The following is a 26,858-nucleotide window of genomic DNA, read 5'->3' on the forward strand; positions in this document are numbered from 1 at the left end:
TCTCTTGGTAAAATCAACACGAGGACCCGCGTGAATATTTCCCAGCCGCTCCCTGTGAAGTGTCAGGCATCCATCCCCCAACCCCCGGCCTCCATTTCATGTCAGCATTGGCAGCCACTCTGACAAGCACTTCTTCATTTTTTATTACGTTCGTGTCTGGCGTTGTCAGGCGAGGCCCGGAGAAAGCGAGACCCGGCCAGGTGTCACCCAGACAGGCGCGGAAGGGGATGGGAAGGAAGAATTGACCGAGGTTTCTTAGCATCTCTATCTGAATGATAAACTAATTGTGGTTGTTGCTTTGACGCAGCCCTGGACAAGCTGAGCACGCAGCACCTGTACCACCCGACGCAGGTGGAGATCGTACAGTCCAACGTGGTGTTCGACATCAGCAGCCTGATGCTGTACGGCACGCAGGCGGTGCCGGTGCGGCTCAAGATCCTTCTGGACCGCCTCTTCTCCGTGCTCAAGCAGGAGGAGGTGCTGCACATCCTGCACGGCCTGGGATGGACCCTGCGGGACTACGTGCGTGGATACATATTGCAGGTCAGACTGCCAGAAACACCAAAAATGACTTCTGTTAACTAGCACAACACATACTTTGCCTAATCTACATGCATACAACCTCTCAACCTTTCCGATTTCCAGCCTGTCGGGGACAAAAATTTGAGTAAAGGGTTATTATTGAATTATTAAATTTGTTCATAAAACTGATATAAATCGACCCCCACACAAAAATTATATTTTTTAATGCTACGATATGTTAGCGAAGCCTTACTTTTGTTAAGATGATGCTCCTTAACTTAACTAACACATTAATTTTTTGGGTACTAAGATGCCACAAGTGAAAATAAAGCTCATCAACTCACTTCAACAAATAGTAGTTCCTTGTCAGTGAGTAACACCAGACAAAAATGTGACACGTAATTTTCTGACTATAAGCCGCTACTTTTTTCCTTCATTTTGAATCCTGCAGCTTATAGTCCAGTCCGGCTGATTTGTTGATTTATTTGGGTCATGTCATAAATAATATTGTCTAATAACAGTCTTACGCTGCCCCTGTAAAATAAAGTGTTACCAAATACCATAACTAGCAATTAATGAAACAACTGGAACAGTAACTAAATAAATCATTAGCACAAAGCAGGAATTTTGATTGTTATTTACATATGTAGCGCTGCAATGCATGCTAGGAGGAATGTTGGACAACAACAGTGTTGACAGCAGTTGGGAGCAGAGGTTGACTGTCCCCCCCAAGGTACCAGTGATGGCCAAATGAAGCTTCTTGAAGCAATGAAACTTTGCAGTCAATTGGTTCAAAGCTTCATGACGTTTCATTTGGTCTTATGACAGTCATAAGATGCCGCTGTCAAATAAAGTGTTACCGGTTAATATATTTTGGTGTACTGTAAATATCCAATAATACAGTGAGGACAGCTGCGGCTTATAGTCCAGTGCCGCTTATCTATGAACAAATGCTGTTTTCAGATCAAATTTGGTGGAAGTGGCTTGTAGTCAGGTGCGCCTTATAGTATTAAAATTATGGTCATTGTATTTTGTGCAAATACAGGTAGTCCCCGGTTTACGAACAAGTCCCATTCCTACGCTGGCGATGTAACCCGAATTTCTGCGTAAATCGGAATTAACTTTTTAAGTACCCCAAAATACACTGCCCTCTGGTGGCAGCGTTGGGTGTGGCCTTGTATGACTAAGAAGCAGACTCTGATGTCTGACATGGACAAAGGATAGCTTCACTCTGGTTTAAAACTGTAAGTTGTTTCAGCTAATATACTGTATGTTTGTGAATGCATTTGTAATTCAGTTTACAGCTACAGTTTGTGGCGTTACGTGTGAGTTATTTGCTATGAGAATTGTCAATATATTAGCATTCGTAGCATTTAAGCTTGGCGACTTTTGTTAAGGAAATTAGGCTACTTTAATCTACTAAATTTAAATATTGATCAGACTAGATGGATGTTCGAACACCAATTGTTTTGTTTCAAGTGTTTTATTGTTAAAATGCATGTCGTTTTGAACATAAGTGTACATATGTGTGTTACAGCTTTACAAATTGGCACAATTGTCTTGTTTGCTGTCTGTAAAGCTGAACAACTTCAAGTTTCGTGAGGACAGAACATGTCATATTGATAAAGTAAAGTAAAAAATAAGATCCTATGAGGTACAATAAGATAACGTTTATGTGACTAAAAAAAAAAAAAAAAAAAAAAACTGGTGATAAAATGTCGGACATAAGCCGTAGTCATGAAGTCAAAATTGCGCCCCAAAAAAATAAAAATAAATAAATAAATATATAAAATGAAATAAAAAAAGAATGATAAAAAAATAAAAATAAAAAAATACATAAATCCATAAAATAAAATAGACAAAATAGAATTTTTTTTTTTTAAATCGCACAAAGTAATCCGGGGATTATCCTGTACTAATAAAAATATGTAAAAAGAAATGAAAAATGATTTACTTTTACCTTTTTTTTTTTTTTTTTTTTTTTAAATAAAGTACATTTAAAAACTATACAGTAGTAGCAGTTCCTTTTCACCAAAGAAAATACTAGACAAACAGTAAATAGGTGAGATTTTTGGCATATAAATACAGTAATATAATAAAAAAAAAATTTAAAGAATCATTACATTACTTTAAAAAATTGATAAAATTAAAAAAATATATATATTTACGATAGTATTCACTTTGACTTGTGAATTTAAAAGAAATAACATCAAATTCTATTTAATAGAATTCAAACTACAAAATTGAGTAATTGACGATGAAAATAAATGTCGATTAATTTGATAATTAGACAATTTAGCGTGGCGGCTTTAAAACCATTTAATATATTAGTCGTGAGGGTCCACTGTATTACGTCAATTCATAACAAATTTTTGCTATTTAACTCACTGGCTGCCATTGACAGCGATAGACGTCCGATCGATTTCGTCTGGGAGGGGCTGCCAACCCTCAGTAAAAATGCAGCTTAATTTATACTGGGGATACAAATGGCACCCTATTAAAAAAAATCATATACTGTATACATATATATGTACATTTTTTTATTTTTTTAGGTAGTACAGTACAGATAGCAGCACTCTGGTTTGGTCCACATAAGACTGTAAGTTGTTCCAGCTAATATATGTTTGCGTATGCAAACCCTCCCAGTCAATATGGATCAGACGTCTACCGCTGTCAATGGCAGCCAATTAATTAAGAAAGGTTAGGTCCAAAAACAGTTTCCCTGCAATTTTCCCTTACTTTCTAAAAGTTCTCCACACAATGCCATTTTTTTAAAGCAGCAATCACAAACCACTTTTGATCAAATCACACTTTCACTTTCCTCCCATCATTTTTTTTTCTTTACAAAAACTGACAGGCCAGCAAACTTCCCTCCTTCTTCCTCTATAATTGCGCAAAAGGGTTCTGGTGCTGAAACCCAAAGTGTTCCTGAATGAATTAGTGTGCAGCGAGCGGACATGTGCATGTGGTTTTCTTCCTCTGTGTGAGTGTGTGTCGTGTTCACATGTGCTTATCTGTATGCAAGTTTGTTGCTCCATTCCAAGAGTGTAAGTGGAACAGCATGGCAGGAATGGAGGAGCGGGGCGGGGGTAATATTAGGGGTGTCGGGGGGGCGCTGTGTATGCACAGAAATGGCTTCTGTGACTTAAAACACTTGCAGATCCTCACACACTTGTACTATGTTTATTATGACACAATTTTAGAGGGAAAAAAAGCTTATGACATATTTATTACAGTGTTATAACATAGTAATAACTTTTTATTCAGAATATTTTCTTATTTTTTTGGAAGTACCCACAATTTATGATAGAACCCTGACACAGAATCATAATTATTATTACCACCACCACCTCTGCAGTGAACTCTTATTGTCGGCCGCTAAGTAATAGCACGCGCCACTACGGCCTTTTATCTGGTAATTTAGTGAAGAAATTAAGCACAGCGTACCTCGCCCGCAGCTGAACAAAAAAGTCAACAGAAGGACGGAGGTGTGACTAAATATGCGTACACTTGGCAATTTACCTTTGTAATAGGCTGCTCATAGCGCGGGAGTTAATCAATAGCATTAACGACCGGAGTGGATGGAAGTTTGATTTGAAAAGGAGAGGAATTATACTTGGTGTCAATAACCATTAAAATAAATGATTGGCTTTTTTAGGTTTGTTTTGTTCAGTTGCATGCATCACATGGATATAGTATATAGATATGGTATTAATCGGGATGCCAACTTTGTCATATAATAGTCATATGTTCTATATTTCATATGATTGTTGACCTAATTTTTGTAGTTCAGTCCTACAACTAAATAATTATTAGGCCCAATCGACAATCAAACATCCAATGAATTGATAGATGTCCAATCCATCCATCATCGGATCGCTAGAAGGCACTCCTAGTCGAAATGAACTGGACATCGATCGCAGTCAATGGCAACCCATGAGTTGACAATAAATATTTTGATTAAATAATGTTGGTTTTGCCGCCAAACTAAACAAGTAAATTAGGAGATTTGGACAATCTATATTTTCTTATAAATGAAATTCATTGAAATAAGTATTAAATGTACATGAGATGTGATCACACACTATTTACGTATGTCTCTACCTACCTACTAAACTATCACTCAGGGATGGGCAATCTACCCCCACCTTAAAAAAAATATAGGCCTATATGTATATATTTTTTTCAGATTGTATTATCTCAAGTCTTTTCAAGCTTAACTGACAGTTATATAGCATCTGCAATTAAAAAAATATGAAAAACTAGAGTACTTTTACGACAGTCAATTTAATTCAAATATAAAAGTAATTGTTTTGAGAGTTGAATAAGGCAAATTGAGTTAATTTTCGTTAGCCTGTGAGTGTCGTTTTCTGTTGTATGTTGGTAGTAATTATTGGGTATTCAGAATATCAAAAATATTTTGTAGTTTATTGCTCAATATGTGCCGTGGAAAATCTTCCATTTTCACTTAAATGATGTGAAAATGTTTTTCGTAAATAAACCTGCGAGATCCGATATCTGTGCTGTCCAATAGTCGGTAATCATGCAATACTCTTCCATATCAGTAGGTGTCAATAGGTAGCTAATTACTTTTTTTTAATGATGTGGAAGGGGTAAGAGTGGCATTGGGGCTAGCGCTAGCAGGTAGCTAGCGAAACTACAATGGTGGCAGTGATGGTGAAGGTTTTTTTTTAAAAAAAAAACGTTCCTAACCTCAGAACTGGACAAGCTAGCGCAAGCTGTAATGGTAGTTATGCAACGAGTGTCCTATAGATGGCGCTGCCTCCATTTTTATGTGTTTGTTTTACTTTTTGTACTTGTTGTTCTTAGATCATATGGTCACATGACAATAAAAAGCTAGAAGCTCCCTGAAGCTTGCTACACGATGTTCCTGCTTATGTTAATAAGCTAATAGCCGAACAGTTCACTAGTGGCTAGCTGCTAGCTAACGATACTACAATGGTGGCAGTGATGGTAAAGGTTTTTAAAAAGGGTAGTCGTTAACTTAGAATTTGACAAAATTTATTGAATGGCGGTCAAAAGGAAACAAACATTGTTTCCTCTCGGAGAATCTCTGGTGTAGCGCAATAAGCAAAAGCTAATTTGGGCTAGACTGTAAAGAAGAACTAAACATAGCAGGATTAAGTTTGAACAGGGATTCAGTGCACTGAGAGTAAAAATATGATTATTAAATGCATTTTTCTTTGTGTTTGTTTGATTTCTATCCAATGTATGACTTTATATTAGGGCTGCAGCTATCGAATATTTTAGTAATCGAGTAATCGACTGAAAATTCTATCGATTAATCGAGTAATCGGATAAAACATTTTATTTTTTTTAGGTAAAGAGCAATTATACATATACATGAGAAAAAAAGACATTTAATCCAATATTGAACCATTTTCAGTCAATCAATGTCTTTATTTTCAATGCACATTGTTGAAAACAGCCAACAATTGCATCTAAGATTTGACTACAAAAAAAAAAATCACTGCTTTCACTCAAAAAACTTCTAGACCTTATATATATATATATATATAAACATATTTCTTACCTTAAAAATGTAATTACGCTTGATAACACACACCACTTAAAAGCTACGTGTTTTTCCCACGTGTTTCAATTTAGTTTCTATTTTTGTCAAGCTATTTTTAAGTTAGTCTAAACTGTAAGTACTGGTAGGATTTTGAGTTTTTGCAGTGTTCAAAATAAATGTATGATACCTGCTGTATTGGAGCACATTTATTCAGCAATGACTACTGAGCTAAAATCGACAGTTAGCTTTATTATGTTTTAATTTTACACCCTCATCACTCTACAGCGCTGTGTTTTTACAGGTTAAATAAAGCCTGTATGTAAGACACGTTAGCCACGCATTGACAGTGGTCATAATCAATAGAAACCTAGCCCTCTGAAGGGCTAACGTTACGTGAGCATGTGACAGTAATGTTATATTTATTAGCGATGAGACGTCTACTGCTTAAAGATGGCGGCTGTTTACTAACGCTGCCCAGACGCGGCAGAGTCTGTCATTACACATCTAGTCCTAAATGCATGCGATATCTATGAGGCGCATCGGACACTACCTGCTACCAAACAAGCATCATGCGGGCGTAATTTTTAGCAACATCGGCGTAGTTTGTAGCGGCTGTCGGCTGCGTTAAGTTTTTTTTTTTCTTTTTAATTGCTTCTTCCTCTACGCATGTGACGTCAGCGCGTTGTCCCGCATTAAAAGTAGTCCGAGCAAAACGGGATGCTTAGAGCTGGCAAAACTAAACGATTCCTCGAGGTGAATAAAATTACTTGGATCAGTTTTTAAACTCGAGTTACTCGAGTTGCTCGAGTATTCGTTTCAGCTCTACTTTATATTGTTAACAAAGTTTACATATATTCATTTTTACGTTTTTATGATGGTGCCTTGGGATTTTTTTAATGAAACGAGTGTGCCCGTGGCTCCAAAAAGGTTGAAAACCACTGTTTTAAAGTAATAATAGTAATATGGCAGTCTAAACAAGCCTCTGTTAAAGTAATATATTAAGTTATTTGGATAACTATAGCCTAAAAAACACAAAATAACGGGCTGAGTGGGAAAAAAAAAATTAACTCATACTTGAGTATAAGTTGCAGACCCAGTCAAACTGTGAAAAAAATGTGATTTATAGTCCGGAAAATACGGTAATAGGACTTTTAGCCTCCTCCCAAATTACAATAACTCTGCGTCTCCACAATGTGTGGTTGATTAAATATATCACAGCATATCAGTGATATCGACTTTTTTTTTTCTCGATCTACGATCTCGATCTTAAAATTGCCCAGCACTACTATCTATTCATTGGGTGGGCTCGCCTAGTACGAGCTAGTCCACAGTTTGGCGCTGTTCCGCGCGGATGTGATGAGTGGAAAATAGTGCGTGTAATGTCTTGTTTATGCCATTTCACACATTTGCATATGTCAGTGAAGGCTTCCCAGCAGTTCAAACCAGGACAAGATGGGAACTCTACCCTCTATCTCCGCTCTTCATCTCTCGGCCCTTGCATCCTTGTCATCCCACCGTCATGCCCCCCACCCTCGAAATCTGTCGCCGCTCCCCCTCCGTTGGCCGCGCACAGATGTGAATGTCATCAGCGTTCTGTCTCCCGCACTCTCTATTATGTTTTCCTCCTCTTAATCCCTCACCCGGTGAAAAATAAGTAGCGAGAGGAGCCGGCGCGCGGGCCCGCGTCCCAGGCTTTTCCTGAGCGACATTCCCAGTAATGTTCTGTCCTTGTAGAACATTGGGCTGCCTCCGCTTTTTATGAGATGCGGTTTTCCTGACTCCGCACGGCTTCCAGGAGACCCAGATGGAACCGCTAACAACTCCCAGCACTGTGCGCACACACACAGTCCTAACCCTAATTGCACACACACCCGGAGGAATGCTTATTCAAACTATCAGGCGCGCACGGCCGCAGAATCACTCTGGCCCGCCAACGCTCACTGCTTCATGCCTCCACACGAGGGTGTCTACTAACTGTTAATGCGCACAAACGGGCTGAAAAGAAAAAGTTGAACATACGTAGCGACATGCGTGCGGTTGATGTAATTACACGGATTGGTGGTGTAATGGGGAAACCAGACGTTGTACAGTCAAGTAATTCACTCCTGAAAAATGTTATAACTTTGGCTGCCATTGAAAGATGTCCAATCCAGGGGCGAAGCTTGAGGGGGTGCTGGCGGTGCGGTCGCACCAGGGGACCCGAGTGGGCGATTGGATGGGTGAAAATAAATGCGGGCATACATACAGTGTCTCATCAGACCATAGGACAGGGGTCCCCAAACTTTTTCCTGTGAGGGCCACATAACTTTTCCCTTCTCTGATGAGGGGCCGGGGTCAGTTTGTAACAGAAAAACTGTGACGATTGCAGGAGCGCCTAAATGTAAAAATGTATTGTTTTTCAGAAAGCCACAATCAAATAACCCTTTCTGGATTCTTCACGGAACAAAAGTAAATATTATATTATATTATATTATATTATATTATATTATATTATATTATATTATATTATATTATATTATATTATATTATATTATATTATAATAGCTGTTTGGAAAGACTTTGGATGACTCACATCACCACAGTGTACAGTGATCCCTCGTTTTTTGTGGTTAATGGGGACCAGAACCTGCCGCAATAAGTGAAAAACCGCGAACTAGCGCACCCCCCCAATTTTTTGTGTGTGTGTGTGTTTTATGTGCTCAATGTATTTATTCAGATTTAGCATTGGAAAGACATACATAAGACATTTTTTTCTCACTTTTTCCCCCAAAGTGATTTAAAAATGTATATAAAATGGTTTTTAAGCACTTCATATGTCAAAATTATGATCAATTTTAAACATAACTGTCCAACCAAATCATTTTTGAACAAGAATAAAGTATTGTAGAACATAAATGCTTGGCTTTATTAAATGCTTCTGTTTATCTACCTTAGCTGTGACAGTTGGAGTGACATGTAGAAATTTCAAACTCCTCATGATCACTTCTGGCATTTATATGTCTCCAACGTCTCCACACACACACACACACACACACACACACACACACACACACACACACACACACACACACACACACACACACACACACACACACACACACATTCATTCCAGCGCGGCTTCCTTGCAGAAACTATTTAACAAGGTAAACGATGATTGACAGATGCCCGTGTGAAATCTGCTTCTTTGGCCAGATCAAAGCCATCGTTAACTTTAATAAGCAAGTGCCGCAGTGACTGAGAGGAACAAAGGGCTGGGAGAGGGAGGGTGTGAGGCTGTGCGCAGAGTAGTAATAATCGAGTAATCAGATAAGGAACATCAAAAAATTAAAATTACCTGAGCTGAGCATCTAATTGTATAAAATATAAACAAGTAAAGAAGATCTAAGTACAACAACAAAAAATTGGCTAACTTCCATAGCAATAGTCCGCTAGCTTAAATGCTATAAAATGCTTGCCTAGTATACCAGACTCACTGCTGTTCCAGCGATTGAGTCTGGCGACCGTCCGGCGGATCAAATTCCGAGGGCGGAGCAAGCCACAGGAAACAGACAGCGGAGTGGACCAATCAGCGACGGGAACACGTGACGTTGTTAAAGCGACAAGCCATTAGCGTGAGCGGAGAATGGAGAAGTTTATTCAACATGGCTAGCGCGAGCCATGTTGACTGTTGTCGATGACTTGTTTCAATGTGTTTTTGGCCATTTTAAACTGGTTTTACCTCGCATTGGAACATATTCTCGGCTCTCCTGTTCGCCATCTGTGTTGTTGTAGACACGACTTTCGACGCGCAAGAGTGACGTTACTCGTTAAGAACACGTCATGCAAATAAACGAATCGGATTGGACAATTGATTTTGTACCTTGCTCGAATGGCCGTTAAATGAGCTGGGTCCCAGACTATTTCTCATGATGTTTGAAAAATACAGGGAGAATAGTCCAGTCAAATAAAATGCTAACATTTTTTTTTTTTTTTTTACAATGCTCTTAACAAATGGTTCAAACACATATTTCCACAAAAAATGGCTAAATATACCTATAAACTAAACTACAAATGCTTTGAAAAAAACATTAGCTCGAACAAAAACTTGGCTTATGGTGGTCTTAACAGGGAGCAGCTTGATTCAGTCATGTGAAATAAGTTATAACATATTCAATGCTGCTGCTAGAGGGCAGTGTATCCACCCAAATCAATAAAACAATGCAAACACTTTCAAAACAAACCATTACAATGCCACTTCAATGAAACGAATACTCGAAGCAGCAAAATTTTAATCTTTTTTCTAGGGCTGTCAAAATTATCGCGCTAACTAATAAAATAAAATATTTTTTTAAATTAATCACGTTAAAATATTTGACGCAATTAACGCACAAATGCCCCGCTCAAACAGATTAAAATGAAAGCACAGTGAAATGTGTACTACTGTACTTGTTGTGTTTTTCGGAGTTTTGTCGCCCTCTGCTGGCGCTTGGGTGTGACTGATTTTATAGGCTTCAGCACCCATGAGCATTGTGTAATTAATAACTGACATCAACAATGGCGGGCTAATAGTTTATTTTTTTGATTGAAAATTTTCCAAATTTTATTAAAACGAAAACATTAAGAGCGGTTTTAATGTAAAATTTCTATAACTTGTACTAACATTTATCTTTTAAGAACTACAAGTCTTTCTATCCATGGATCGCTTTAACAGAATGTTAATAATGGTAATGACATCTTGTTGATTTATTGTTATAATAAACAAATACAGTACTTATGTACCGTATGTTGAATGTATATATCCATCTTGTGTCTTATCTTCCCAATCCAACATTAATTTACAGAAAAATATGGCATATTTTATAGATGGTTTGAATTGCGATTAATTACGATTAATTAATTTTTAAGCTGTAATTAACTCGATTAAAAATTTTAATCGTTTGACACCCCTACTTTTTTCTGGTCGAATTAGTTAATCAATTAATCATTGCAGCACTAAATCTGACGTCCCTAGTTAACATATCTCTGCTAGCATGCACCTCGCTAATACAGTTACGGTGTGTCAACGTAGTGATGAAACAGTATTACCAGTGGGTCTCGATTGCTCAGCAAAATCTCTGCTAGCACCCACCCGACCGGCTCGGAGGGGTCAGCATTGGTCCTCTCCATTTTGACTGTGAGGATGGCAACGATCGAATCGCCAATGGATAAAAATCTTTAGTTAGCATGACTAATAGAACGTTTTATTTGGTGCTTATCCAAATTGGATTGGCTCAGGCCTTGGCAGAGGTATCCCATCCCAAAAGCTTGTTTCACCAGGACTCCTTGACGCTACGGTCCGATTCCTGCGAATCCAATATAAGTGGAATTATTCCCCAAATTCCTGCATACCATCTAACCTGCTCGTAACCTCGCCGCGCCAGCTTGAATTCATTTGGGGCTCAGATTCGGGATCGCGAGGCGCTGAGGATTTGGTACGCGGCAACTTTTTTGGAGGGGGAGTGCGTGTAAAAAGCCTAGCGAGCTTTGCGAGCTGTGAGAAACCGGTAACTCCTCGATACTGCCGTGCCGGCGCGCTATCACTGCGACCGCGGTCGGTTCTCCGACGTTTACGTTTGAAAAATCTGGAAACACAAGTGTGTGTGTGGGAAGAATCACCTTGATTAAGTACTGGCGGGCTGTCACGTGGCTAACAAAGCGTGCAAACCTTCCAGCAAAAACTGGAGTCTGACCTTCCCGCCCAAATCATAACCATATGAACGCAAGAATTTCCACCTTAAGAGGACGTTTGCTCTCACTCGCTCCCATCCATCTTCCCGGGGTGAGGCATTAAGCAGTGATAACAGAAAACAGGTTACAAGGGGAAGGGGAGGTGATGGAGGGCGGCAGTGGCCGGCAACCTGGAGATGTCATGAAAGGGATGACCTAAAATGGACATTTTAGGCGGAGCGGCAGATACGGCGACTTTTGCTACTGATGTAATGCGATTTTCTCGAAAGGCTTACAGATTAGCCAAGATTTACACTGCAGGCAGATTTAATGTGTTTTCCTGATTTTAGGAAAACATCACTGTACTCCTGTTTCAATTCAAGTGTCATGTTGGAGGAGAGCGATATTTCCCATGAGGGCCGCAAGTTTTGCTCTTTTTTTGTCTGAACTGCACTTATTCAAAAATCATTTCAACACAATTTACTGAATTTAGAATAATTTATTACTGGTAATCAGTAGGGTTGTTCCGATCATGTTTTTTTGCTCCCGATCCGATCCCGATCGTTTTAGTTTGAGTATCTGCCGATCCCGATATTTCCCGATCCGATTGCTTTTTTTCCCCTCCCGATTCAATTCCAATCATTCCCGATAATTTTTCCCGATCATATACATTTTGGCAATGCATTAAGAAAAAAATGAATAAAACTCGGACGAATATATACATTCAACATACAGTACATAAGTACTGTATTTGTTTATTATGACAATAAATCCTCAAGATGGCATTTACATCATTAACATTCTTTCTGTGAGGGGGATCCACGGATAGAAAGACTTGTAATTCTTAAAGGATAAATGTGACTTAGTATATTGTGACTAAATATTGCCATCTAGTGTATTTGTTGTGCTTTCACTAAATGACACTGTAGCCATTTAACTGTTCTGCCCAAATGCATGATGGGAAGTGCAACCACAACTGTGCGTAGTGGCACCAATTGATATATCTTCTCTGCGTTGGGAAATATGTTAAGAAAAAGATCAACTATTACCTTGCTTCCCCACATTGCTTCTCACGATGTTTCTAATTGATGAGAGAGGGATTGTAAGGCTTTATTCAATTAAAAAAAGGCTTCAAAGACTGCCAAATTCACTCATTTTACGCTACCTTTTAGCTCTATATTTAGGTAAAACGACGCCATTATAGATTGAACACGACAATGCGTGAGTGAGTCGTGCAGCGCATGCGTTCATTGCATTAAATATTTTAAGGTGATTAATTTTTGAAAAATTAATTACCTCCGTTAACGCGATAAATTTGATAGCCCTACTTTTAGCCAAAACTAAAGACTCTGGATGAGTGTAAGACATTTCGTCTGTAGCATTAAATACAATTAGAAAACGATTGAATTAAAATTAGGGCTGTCAAACGATTAACATTTTTAATCGAGTTAATTCATTCATTCATTCATTCATTTTCCATGCCGCTTAATTACAGCTTAAAAATTAATTAATCGTAATTAATCGCAATTAATCGCAATTCAAACCATCTATGAAATATGCCATATTTTTCTGTAAATTATTGTTGGAATGGAAAGATAAGACACAAGATGGATATATACATTCAACAAACGGTGCATAAGGACTGTATTTGTTTATTATAACAATAAATCAACAAGATGGCATTAACATTATTAACATTCTGTTAAAGCGATCCATGGATAGGAAGACTTGTAGTTCTTAAAAGATAAATGTTAGTACAAGTTATAGAAATTTTATATTAAAACCCCTCTTAATGTTTTCGTTTTAATAAAATTTGTAAAAATTTCAATCAAAAAATAAACTAGTAGCCCGCCATTGTTGATGTCAATAATTACTTACACAATGCTCATGGGTGCTGAAGCCTATAAAATCAGTCGCACCCAAGCGCCAGCAGAGGGCGGCAAAACTCCATAAAACACAATTTACATGTGGGCATTTCTCTGTACTGTCTTTTAAACCTGTCTGAGCTGGGCATGTGCGTTAATTGCTTCAAATATTTTAATGTGATTCATTTAAAAAATTAATTACCACCCGTTAACGCGATAATTTTGACAGCCCTAATTAAAATACATATATATATATATATATATATATATATATATATATATATATATATATATTAAAAAAAAGGCATGTCCGATATTTTTTGCCGATTCCGATACTTTGAAAATGACGTGATCGGACCCGATCGATCGGGAATTGCACAGTATCGGCACATTACTTCTTCGTACTCCTCGATACCGATACCATTTTAGCGCCCTATCGGCGCAACACTAGTAACTATTACTAGACGTCTAGCACCGTCAATGGCAGATCATGAGTTAATGAATGAGTGAAATGACTGTCCTTTAAAGAGTTCAGCAAAGAACTGAGATTTCAGGACAATTTTAGACACTCGTTCCTGGACTCTAAGCAGGTCAGCGCAATCCTGTTTGGATCCATGGCCAAAAAACGTGCAGGAATGCACCGGCTGCACACACGAAACCTGCTATCATCTAAAAGACTTGTTTGTAGTTATTCACATTCACGCCGACTGTGAAACAATCCAAGTCTAATTTCAGCTCCGGATCATCCATCATATCTGGCGAACGGAACAGGAAGTGGAGGCAGTTGCGTCGATAGATTAAAGGTTGGCTGAGGAACAAGTCACAGCTACTACAAAGACGTATTCATCATTGATTCACCGTCCAACACGGTTTTCCTGTCACTAGCGTCTCTCTGAGCTAACGCGCTCTTTATAACTTGGAACAACCGGATGTGTTTAGCCATTCTTGAGCAGTGTACTCACAGATTGAAACCAAAAAAAGGCTGTTGGACATGATTACGCATGTTATATTGGGGGAAATTACTCCTTGAGAGACACTTAAGTAATTAAGAAATCCATTAAACGCGAGCATTACATGCTTTTGCAGCGACATGCATATTTCACACATGGGTCGGAAGGCGTACGTTCAGATTTAAGAGTAATGAATATTTCATTGCAAATGTATAGGCAAAGTGTGGTATGATTTAATCAGATGGAGGAGTTGACATTTTGCGCGAGGAATATTTCACAAGTTTAGCATCTAGTGTTGGTAAAATGAGTGAGATATTTTTAGTTTTTGATGTAATTTTACGAATATCAACTTTGGAGGAGTTCGCCGAAACAATAGTGTCATTTCTAATGTATAACTGCGATGATAATTTGCTTTTTTTTTTAGTACTACTTCGATACTGAATTCCCAAACAGGGAAGTGTGACATAAATTCTTGAATGCAGACAAACGGACAAAATATGGCAATGATGCAACTAGCAACAAGCTGTCAAATGGCAGCAAGTCAATAACTCGGCAAGCCGCCTAGGATCGGTTTAACGACACTGCTTATGAGCTGGAATTAGATGGAAGTATGAGGTTAGAAACTCGTCCCACAGCTCTGTAATACAACAATCTGACCAGCAGCAGAATGTGACAAAATCATGCCTGTTATCATACTAGCTTCGCTTGCTAGCTAACGCAGCTATTCTCCCAGTCCAGGCCAACCGTGTCATCACCCCCAGCGTGCATTGCGCTCATAAAGCAATGCTCCCTCCGTAGGTCAAAACATGTTCTAAATATTATACAGATTTTTCAACCAATAGCAATAATTTGTTTTTCTAATATCATACAGTGGTGTGAAAAAGTATCTAAACTTTGGAATTTCTCATATTTCTGCATAAAATCACCATCAAATGTGATCTGATCTTTGTCAAAATCACACAGATGAAAAAATAGTGTCAGCTGTCGCTAAAACCATCCTAACATTTATAGATTTTCATATTTTAATGAGGATAATGTGCAAACAATGACAGAAGGGAGGAAAAATAAGTAAGTAAACCATCACATTTAATATTGGCCGTTGGAAGCAATAACTTCAACCAGACGCTTCCTCGAGCTGCAGATCAGTTTGGCACATCAATCAAGACTAATTTTGGCCCATTCTTCTCTACAAAACTGCTGTAGTTCAGTCAGATTCCTGGGACGTCTGGCATGAATCACTGTCTTTAGGTCATGCCACAGCATCTCAATGGGGTTCAAGTCTGGACTTTGACTCCACTGCCACTCCAGAACGTATATTTTGTTCTTCTGAAACCATTCTGAAGTTGATTTACTTGTGTGTTTTGGATCATTGTGTTGTTGCAGCATCCATCCTTTTTTAGCTTCAACTGTCTGACAGATGTGCTCAGGTTTTCCTGCAAAACATCCTGATAAACTTTTGAATTTATTCTTCCATTAATGATTGCAAGTTGTCCAGGCCCTGTGGTAGCAAAACAGCCCCAAATCATGATGCTCCCTCTACCATGCTTCTCGCTGGGGTTGAGGTATTGATGTGTGTGAGCTTTCAATTTTTACTCCCAAACAATTCAACCTTGGTTTCATCACTCCACAAAGTATTTTGCCAAAACGTCTATGGAGTGTCCAAGTGCCTTTTTGCGAACATTAAACGAGCAACAATGTTTCTTTTAGACAGCAGTGGCTTCCTCCGTTGAGTCCTGCCATGAACACCATTCTTTGCCATAGTTTTACATATAGTTGATGTGTGCACAGAGATATTGGACTGTGCCAGTGAATTCTGTAAGTCTTTAGCAGACACTCAAGGGTTCTTTTTTACCTCTCTGAGTATTCTGCGCTGAAGTCTTGGCGTCATCTTTGGTGGACAGCTAGTCCTTGGGAGAGAAGCAACAGTGCAAACTCTCTTCATTTGTGGACAACTTAGCTGACTGTCAATTGATGAACATCCAGACTTTTAGGGATGGTTTTGTATGCTTTCCCAGCTTTATAGAAATCAACAATCCTTGATTACACATCTTCTGAAGGCTCTTTTGACAGAGCCATGATGCACATCAGACAATTTTTCTTATCGAGACAATTTTTACCAGTTGTGTGTTTTATAGTGGGCTTGGCTTTAAACCACTCATCAGTGTTTGGGCACACACCTGACTTGAATCGTTTGGTAAAAATTGGTTTCAATTTCTCTTTAAGTCTCCTTAGGCAGAGTGTTCACTTACTTATTTTTCCCCCTTCCGTCATTGTTTGCATGTCCTCATTAAAATATGAAAACCTATAAATGTCAAGGAAAACGTGGGCTGGTGGCGTGGACCCAAATGCAGGGAAACAAAAGGCAGCCAGGAAGGTGGTGGTGATCTCAAAAAATGTTTTAATAATAACTAACAAAACACAAAGTACAACCAAAAGTACTGGGGATCAAAAAGGCAAGGTTCAAACAAAACTTACTTTACCGGAGGGTTTAGAACACGAGGGCTTGGACAGGATCTTGACTTTGACACAGACATAGACAATGACGCAACAAGGAGTGAAAAGAAACTGGGAGCTTATAAACACACACACAGACAAGGGGTAACGACACAACGAGGAACAGGTGAGCACAGGAGGATGCAGCTTGGAGGATACACTATGAGGTACAACAGGTGAAATAAATGGGCAATCACAGGGACAAGTCACACTAGGAGAAAACCAACACAAAACCTAACAATAAATGTTTGATTGGTTTTAGTTGAAGCAGACACTGTTTTTAAATCTGTGTGATTTTAACAAAGATCAGATCACATTTGATGGTGATTTTATGCAGAAATGTGAGGAATTCCAAAAGGTTCAGATACTTTTTCATACCATTGTATTTTAGTAAAAGACAACAATTATTACAGTTTACAAGTCTTTTAAGTCCGAGGTTCCCTTTAAAACAGCTGTTTTTACATTGAACGCACAGTAACTTTGTCAAATTACCACTTAAAACACCAAAATCCAAATCTTTAATTATTTTCCAACAAAAGCAGTGCATTGACGCACTAATGTGCCTTATAGTACAAATAATACGGTATGTTCACTTTCTGCGTTTTATCATTTTTGAACAGGACTGAGAAATTTCAAACTCTCTTTCTACCCCAAATTTGGTCTCCTTGGGGACCCTCCAAAGATACACAGTGTATTACCCGGCTCCCTACTGTCAAATCCCCCTTGATAACCCACTTCAAAGCGCCGTCGCCAATCCTACAGCTTTATCCGGCGAGCCCATAGCCCCGCTTCCCATGGCCCCCGCCGCCACTCCGACATTCACTTTGATTCCGACACAAGTCTCGGTCCGAGTGGCCGCCAGAGCCTCCGCTCCTCTTATCCGAATTCTGTCGGCGTATGGTGATTGGGCAAGAAAAGAATATTCAAAGCCGGATTAACGGGGTCCGTCCCCTTTTCTTGTCTGCGTAACGAGAGTTCTGCTTTCCTAGAAGCGCGTTGGTCTTTCCCGCGAGAGTTTCGCAAATTGAAACCGTATCAGGAGCTTTTATTTACCTCACAAAGGCTGGGATATAATTACCGCCTCAAACAGAATTCCTTAAGCTGTAATATCCTGTGCCGCGAGCTGGAAATGGCTACTAGAATTCAGCGGTGGCTTTTTTTTTTCCACGGATTCAGGGGGAAATTGAATTTTACTTCAAGGTCAGCGACACTAATGACGGCACGCGGGGGCACGGGCCCGGCAGGGTATCGATCCGCACGGGAGGTTCTGGCCCGGCATTGATTGTCACGCGGAATTGTTGGCAAGTGTGGTGGAAATCAACGGTGTTGGGTTTTCACTTCATTTTGGACCTTGGAGTGAGTTTGTTGCCATAAAATGATATTTTAAAAAAACAAGGTAAATAAAGATGCAAGTACCATATTTTCTGACTATAAGTCGCAGTTTTTTTCATAGTTTGGTTGGAGGTGTGACTTATACTCTGCAGGGCCGGCCCAGCCTATACGCAGACTATGCAGCTGCTTAGGGCCTCTGACCACTAGGGGGCCCAGATAGGGGGCAATCTGGCAATTGTTTAACCCTTTAACACCTAAGCCTATTTTGGCCAAATTTGCATGCATTTGATGTTGCCTTTATATTTCAAAGAAAAAATTGTTTACAATGGCCAAGTTGGGTCCCTTTTTTCAGGACACCTTGAACTTCATGTCCAAACTGTTGTTTTCTTCACTGACCAATTTAATCCACATTTTGGACCCAAAAAGACAAAAAAAAAATCCCAAAATCTTTTTTCAAAATTTATAATTGTGACGTCCCACTGACAACCAAACATGCTCGACCAACCGTTTTGAAGCTTGATCATATTTAATCAACTTGTTAGGATAAACATTCAATAGAAAAAAATAAGATTGAGTAGTTTTATGTTTGACAATTCAACACAAACAGCAGGTATGGTCATAGGCGTTTTTGGCCTTTACACATACTGTGGTCAAAACAGGTTATATACAGTGCAAAATAGTGAGAAAAAAATTATATATATCATCTAACACAAAAAGGGTTTGGAGGATATCGCTTTGTGAAGTTCGGTGTTGTACCCATCACCTTATCAAAAGTATATACCTACATGCAATCAAGCTTCTCGAACACACATCTACATAAAAATTGAAGATTATAGTAAAGAAAAAAATATATATATAACATTGAAAAAAAGTATTTTAAAAAATATTGACAAGTAGTTCAGTTCAATTCAAAAATTTCAGGCATGCGACCCAATAAAGTTTTTTTTTTTGTGCACTCAATAAAGTTTGAACAGGACACGGAGCTGCGTCACACACAACGTCACACAGCCTACTCTTTCGCCATTTGCGCGCTGCCGTCACTTCTATTCGCCGAGACACCGACTCGTGCAAAGAAAAAGAAGACAAATACGGCTCATCTTCCTCCTTGACTTAATGAAATAATGCATTAGCTTGCGCTAAACGTAGTTTTATATTCATTCTGCACGCTTCAAAGTCGCTCGCTCAAACCAACCGGCCGTTGCTTGCGTCGCACGCCTCCCTTTCATTAGTTGGCGCCTCGTTCGGAAATTTATTAAAAATGATCACATTCGGTTGGTCCTTCTTGACATCAGAACGGCTCTTGGGATATGTAGTCTTTTGTGCTGCTTTCTGTTTTGAAAAAGGACAACAAATGATGGAAATATGGAGTTAGATACATGGTCCATGCAGCGTTTGAATGCATATTTATGAGTGCAATAAAACTATAAAACTCAAATGACATCTCCCGTTTTTCTTGGTCGATTGACTTCAAATAAAAACTGGTGTGGACATCAACTTCCGCACTTTCAAATGAGACCAACCAGCGGCACTGGGTGACGTAATTACAGCGTGACGAAGCTTCAAGGACGATATGCGTAAACGCGTCGCTGCCGACATGTTCGGTGTTAAAGGGTTAATTTGTATTCTATTTTGTTTACTACAGTTTGCAATAATTGACTTTTGTGAGTTTTGATACTTGATTACAAGCTTAAAAAAAATGAAAGTTCTTCCTTAACTTCTTTCTTTCCTCTTTTAGAAAAAGGTTTGGCGTTATCTACTGTAAGTACTGACAATCATTTGGGGTGAGAAGTTTGAAGAATGCAGTGCGACAAAATCTGATTAATATACAAAATATGGACATATAGGTTGGATTGCATGTATGGGTTTCACAGTACATTGTGATGAAATGGTGGGCCAAAAATATGGGCCCCTTGGCATTATTTTGCTTAGGGCCCCCAAATGGCCTTATACTCTGGAACGATTTATGTGTGAAATTATTAACACATTATTATTATATCATTTCACATTTTATTTTGGTGTTGTTTTGGAGTGAAACTGATGGTTTGGTAAACTTGTTAGCATGTTCTTTATGCTATAATTATCTGAATAACTCTTAATAGCAAGTATGTTGCGTTAACATACCGGCCAAGTTCGCATTTCGTTGTTCATGCATCATTTAACATTATCATACTGTACACTTATTCAACATGTTGTTCTCTATTCTATTTTTAGTAGGGCTGTCAAACGATTAAAATTTTCAATCGAGTTAATCACAGCTTAAAAATTAATTAATCGTAATTAATCGCAATTCAAATCATCTATAAAATATGCCAAATTTTTCTGTAAATTATTGTTGGAATGAAAAGATAAGACAAAAGACGGATATATACATTCAACATACTGTACATAAGTACTGTATTTGTTTATTATAACAATAAATCAACAAGATGGCATAAACATTATTAACATTCTCTTAAAGCGATCAATGGATAGAAAGACTTGTAGTTCTTAAAAAAATAAATGTTAGTACAAGTTTTAGAAATTTTATATTAAAACCCCTCTAAATGTTTTTGTTTTAATAAAATTTGTAAAATTTTCAAACAAAAAATAAACTAGTAGCTCGCCATTGTTGATGTCAATAATTACACAATGCTCATGAATGGTGCTTAACCCCATAAAATCAGTCTCACCCAAGCGCCAGCAGAGGGCGGCAAAACTCCTTAAAACACAATTAACAAATGGACATGACACTGTCAATTTAATCTGTTTGAGCGGGGCATGTGCGTTAATTGCGTCAAGTATTTTAACGTGATTAATTAAAAAAATTAATTACCGCCAGTTAACACGATAATTTTGACAGCCCTAATTTTTATTTTCAATTGCCTTTCAAGATGACATATATGTTCTATGTGTTTGATTTTATTATGTAAATTTCTCCCAAAAATGCGACTTATACTGCGGTGCGACTGATATATGTTTTTTTCCCTCTTCGTTGGGCATTTTATGGCTGGTGCGATTTATAGTCCGAAAAATACGGTAGTCAACTGCCGTAATTAATACCAAAGTCTGCTGTGGTGTAGTTTGTTTTTAAATTGTTGATAAAAGTATTTTAAAATGATATTGAATAATATGGACATCGGTTTTAATTATTGGTTTGTGGCCAATATGCATTTTGGCATTTATTTACCCACGTTTACAAGTATTAAAGCATCCAGTCGGGTAACACAATACAATTAGCCATATTACCGTAATTTTCAGACTACAAGCCGCTACATTTTCCCTCATTTTGAATCCTAAAGCTTATAGTCCAGTGCGGTTTATTTGTTGATGTATTTTGGTGAGTAGGTAACACTTTATTTGACAAGGGCGTTATAAGACAGTCATAATTATGACGTAACATTATCATGGGCATTAATGAATGCAGATGTTATTAAGTGTCATCCGGAAAATTATGTCACTAACTCCATTTATGTCCAGCTCGGATGTTTTACATCTATTCAAAAGTGAGATAATTTGCCAGATTACACTAAATGATGTTGTCATGAACATTCATTATTGCTCATGGCAGTGTCAGGTCATATTTATGATGGTCTTATGACAGTCTTATGGCGCCAGTGTTAAATAAAGTGTTACCAAATTCCATAACTAGCAATTATTGAAACAACTAGAACAACAACTGAAAAAATAATTTGCACCGAACATGAGTCTTGGTTGTCATTTACATTTGTAGCACTGCAATGAATGCTAGGAGGCATGTTGGACGATAACAGTGTTGACAGCAGGAGGCAGCAGAGGTTGATTGTCTCCCCCAAGAGAACAATGATGGCCAAATGAAGCTTCTTGAAGCAATGAAGCTTTGCAGCCAATTGGTTCAAAGCTTCATTGTGGTTGATTTGGTCTTTTGACAGTCTTATGATGCCGCTGTCAAATATAGTGTTACTGTCAAATAACTTTTGGTGTAAATGTCTCATAATACAGTGAGGACAGGTTTGGCTTATAGTCCAGTGCGGCTTATCTATGAACAAATGCCATTTTCATGTCAAATTGGGTGGGTGACTGCTTATAGTCAGGTGTGCCTTATAGTTTGAAATTAACGGTATGTTAAGTCAAAGACTGCATATAGTGGTATCTGTTTGATATCGGTTATCCGTTAAAAAGTCATTATCGGAAAATCGAGTTTTTTTACCTTTTTTGGGAGGGGATTTGTCACCTATGGTGAAAGGAATTACCCAGTACAAGAAAAGTACACTACTCCTCCTGTAACACACTGTCGCACACCAGTGTCAACTTGCCAATTGACTAATTGATTATCAAATGGATATATTTAATATAATGTGTAATATATTTTTTTGATTTATATTTTGATGAGTCATTTAGGGAATTTTTTTTTATCTAAAAATTGTCCAAAACCTCTTTTTTGAGCTTCTTAATAGCAAGTATTGTCATTTATTTTTCATTTTTATTTCTTTAATAGGCATTTTTATTATTATTATATATTATTTTATATTATATATAGACATTATTATTTCAGTTTTCAGTATTATTTCTTTATTAATTCTTTTTTTCCGCTTTAAAAATTGATTTTTCATTTTGACTTGTCAATTTTTTGGTTCATAAAATAACAAAAAAAGGGGGGAAAATGTGCTTTTTTAACCCCTTCAGACCTGAGCATGCTGCTGAAGGACATGACGCGTTCGCGTCTCTGACCTATTAATACACTGAATTTAGTTGCTATAGCCACTTCTGGGAGATGATTGGACGAAACTTTACCCATAGAAATCAAGTCTTGAGGTTAAGCATGTCCTCTTTGCTATTTTTGGCTGTTTGAAAATGGCTTAGGCAAACTTCAATAACTTTAAAAATAACCAATAAAAGCATGAAATATACCTGACAAAAAAATTCTGGTGTTTGAGTAAAAATCAGCAAAAAAAAATGTTGTTGTTTTTTTGCCCAGCAGAAAAAATGCGGATCTGAAGGGGTTAAAAAAAAAAAGCGCTAAATATTTTTATTTTATTTATAAATGAATACTTTATTTTTAATTCAAAACAAATCAGGCAGAATTTTTATTTTCATTTCTATATTTTTCATTTTCTTTTTATTCATCGACTTATTCTTAATTAAAAAAAACAAAACAAACAAACAAACATGAGAATAACCTGTAAATGTTTGCGTTTATATTCATTGTTTCCATTTAAAAAAAAAAAAAAAAAAAAAAAAAAAAAAAAAAAAAAAAAAAGGGAAATGACTGTATACCCGTTACTTTTTTTATCTTTTAAATGTTTGAAAAATAGTATTAAAAAAAAAAAAGTTTTGCTCAATGTGGACTGCAAAAAATCTATTTTAGGGAGAAACATGACGTTGATACAAATAATCAATTTTTTCGGCGAGCAAAAAATGATGTGGCAGGCTAGATTTGGCCCCCGGACCTCAAGTTTGACACCTGTGATTTAGGCTATTACTCTACTTTAAAAGTAAAAAAATAGAAAGAAAAAAAACGGTTCCGTGACGCTAGTTAGAACCAGCGTAATCACGGCCCTGACATTCTGCAGGCTCGTCCTGCCGGTGTGCCACGATGAATGGCTGATTCATTCATTATTCCTGGTTAAGTTATAGCGGGCAGACATCCCACGGCGTGAGCGAATGCGTGTCACTTCCCCCCGCAAGTGGAAACATTTAGACACTCAAGTGTGTCCCGAGGTGAGAAGCTGGAGAAGCTCTCGCTCATAAAAGGCAGCGGGGAAGGCAGCCTGTGAAGGAAGTGAGCTAGGCGGACGAGCGTGACACACACAGACGAGGACCTCACACGCTCATATAGCAAAGGAACGCATTTGGCGTCCAATTTTGCATTTTTTTTTTTGAAGGTCAGCAGGCAGCTCGGGTTAAAAAGGCGAAAATGACCCCAGTGGGACCCAGTGCCTGACACCTGCTGGAAGCCACCATTAAAAAAAAATCCATACGAATGTATAGAACAGATGCTGCTTTTTTTAGGGGAGTTAATTTTGGCAGTATTGCTACTGTAGACCGGCGTTTTTCAACATTTTTTTTCTGAATACCGAATAGGGGTCAAACAAACACAAAAGAAACACATTTTCTAATCCTATTTTTCTCACTAAGTGTGACACCCAAGCTGTTTTACTGGTATAAGTTTCACTGCATGATGATGAACGTTAGCTAGCTAGATAGTTAGCTTTAACTTAATTTCCTTACCTGTCTTTGCTTTCTTTGGGCTGCCATTCAATGAATTATGTCCAGTCGCCAGTTCTGAGTTAGCATCTTTCCTTTTTAAAAACCTTTTCATTGCTGTTACGGTTATAGTTTTGCTAGCTAGCCACTAGCCTCTCTGTCACACTCTTACACATCGCTAAACAAAGTAATGAGCTACTTATTGACATCTACTGATATGAAAGCATATCACATGATTACAGACTATTGGACAGCACAGACACAGGGAAACGGCACAGTTTAGGCGGCAATAAGCAATGGCGTACCGCACGCAGGCTATTTTTAGACCGTGACGTCGCATCGTAAAGCGGAAGTAAAGCCGAAGTGGGACATTATAGACCCGCCCTCGCATAGACCCAACGTAAAAAGTGCTACTTTTCGCCGGTAATCTTTCAAAAACGAATATGCCGATCACGCATTGCTTTTTTGGAACTTGTAGAAACGACTCTAGACATTACGACCATGAAGGATGTTTTCTTCATACGTTTCCGGAAACCAAAAACTCGCGAGGAAAAAATGTGAAAACCAAATCAACTTGCGCGGACTTTAACACCAGCGTGAATCCATTCACATTTCATATGCAGTAAACATTATGTTGGGTTGGCATGGTCTTTCAGAGGACAAAAAGTTAAGCCATTTTTATATTTTTAATTAATTTTTTTAGCGTAACGTTGTGCCGTACTGCTTCTGTCTGACAATGAATGACCTGAAAAAAATTACAATGGTATCTGACTGCCACTGTTACTGTTTCTGTTATATATATAAAAAAACAACTTTAGTAAGAGGGAAGTGTAAATAAATTATAGGATTAGGATGTGTTATCATGAAAAAATGAAAAGTGTTCGTTGGCTGTCACTGAGTACCATTTGTGATCGCTACACAAAGCTAACTAAATTACCCCCAAGAATGGTAAGAGACGTAGGAAAACCAGAGGATATATACCGTAAGAAAGACAGGGCTGATGGTAAATGATAGCTTGTTGAAACAGGAGAATGTCATTGTCAGTCGCGTCGATAAAAAAGCTAAAGCTATGCTTAGGTCGGCTCGTTTTTTTCGTCTTTTTCAGCCTTCGACACTCAAGCCATCTCTTTAACTGAACATTTTTGTGTTCTTCCACATCTATGCCAGTCAATTTGGCACCAGGCACATCATTTTCGGAGAGAATTGGTAGGTTTAGCGCTGTGAACATCTCCTTCGTACATGATTTCCATTCATTTCCCATTAGGGACAAACGGTGGCTTGTCCTTACTTAGCAACAGTAGCTAATGTCATGAATATTAATGAGCGGAAGTGACGTGTTGCTTGCGGTACGCCATTCTTGAACACGAAAGATACCAATGACGTCATCACTGCGAGCCCGCCAACCATGCCGCCAACTAACAGTCAAAATATGGACTAAATATTATAAAATATTGCCATTGATTTAACATTTTATGTGTTTCTAACAACATATTTTAGTACAAGAGAACCATTGTGGTTTATTAGAGCCTACATGTATTTAAGTTAGAGGATCACTTTAAGACTCATATTGTAGGGTGACCATATTTTGATTTCCAAAAAAGAGGACAATCAGCCCAGCCTCAAGATACTTGAATATTACTCAAAGTTCACTCGAAGATGCCTATATCACTTTAATATATTTAAAGTGTGCCCCGTCACTCTGGATGGAAAAATGCAGTTTGAAAAAGAATAAATAAATAATGACTTTTATATATATATATATATGTACAATATATAATGCAGACCCATAGAAATGTAGTCCAGTCAATACACATACACAGAGTAGGCTATGTGCCAAGTAAACACTTTTATAAATTACTATCACGACAATTGTCCTTGACAAATTGTTATTCCCATTCAATTGATATTCTCATTCAATGTTCTAGATTGCACACAAACAAAAACCGAAATAAACTGACAAACTATTCAACCAGCATGTTTCCAAACGTAGCAGTTAAAAACTACGTTTCCCATAATGCCTAGCGCGGTTTAGATTACTGATTAGCTAGCTGAGGCAAAAATCAAACTTTGCTATAAAAGTTTACAATCATCGGCAGCGCAACCATGCGACACCAAATGGGAGTTTACAGTCAAAGCTCCGACAGACGTCAACAGTTGCCATTATATACGTATTTATCGTAAAAAAAACTTGGCGTTGTGGCCAAATCGTCAACCCAGTAGATGGCGGTAATGCCTCATGATAGGGGTAAACTGCCAACAAAAACAAGAACTACTCCTTCCCTCCCTACAACTAGGAGCCATGTCATCGCAGGC

General features: G+C 38.1%; 1 protein-coding gene across 6 annotated transcripts in view; it reads left to right on the forward strand.

Moving 5' to 3' along the window:
• Positions 1 to 26,858, forward strand: part of bnc2 (basonuclin zinc finger protein 2) — a 467,285-nt gene that overhangs the window by 339,873 nt on the left and 100,554 nt on the right. For all 6 annotated transcript variants that reach the window (XM_057842558.1, XM_057842555.1, XM_057842557.1 and 3 more), the window contains one exon: positions 308 to 543. In XM_057842558.1, the coding sequence (XP_057698541.1) occupies positions 308 to 543 (236 nt within the window). The remainder of the gene's footprint in view (positions 1 to 307; positions 544 to 26,858) is intronic.

Source organism: Corythoichthys intestinalis, chromosome 8 (genome assembly GCF_030265065.1).
Source record: "Corythoichthys intestinalis isolate RoL2023-P3 chromosome 8, ASM3026506v1, whole genome shotgun sequence".
Lineage (NCBI taxonomy): Eukaryota > Metazoa > Chordata > Actinopteri > Syngnathiformes > Syngnathidae > Corythoichthys > Corythoichthys intestinalis.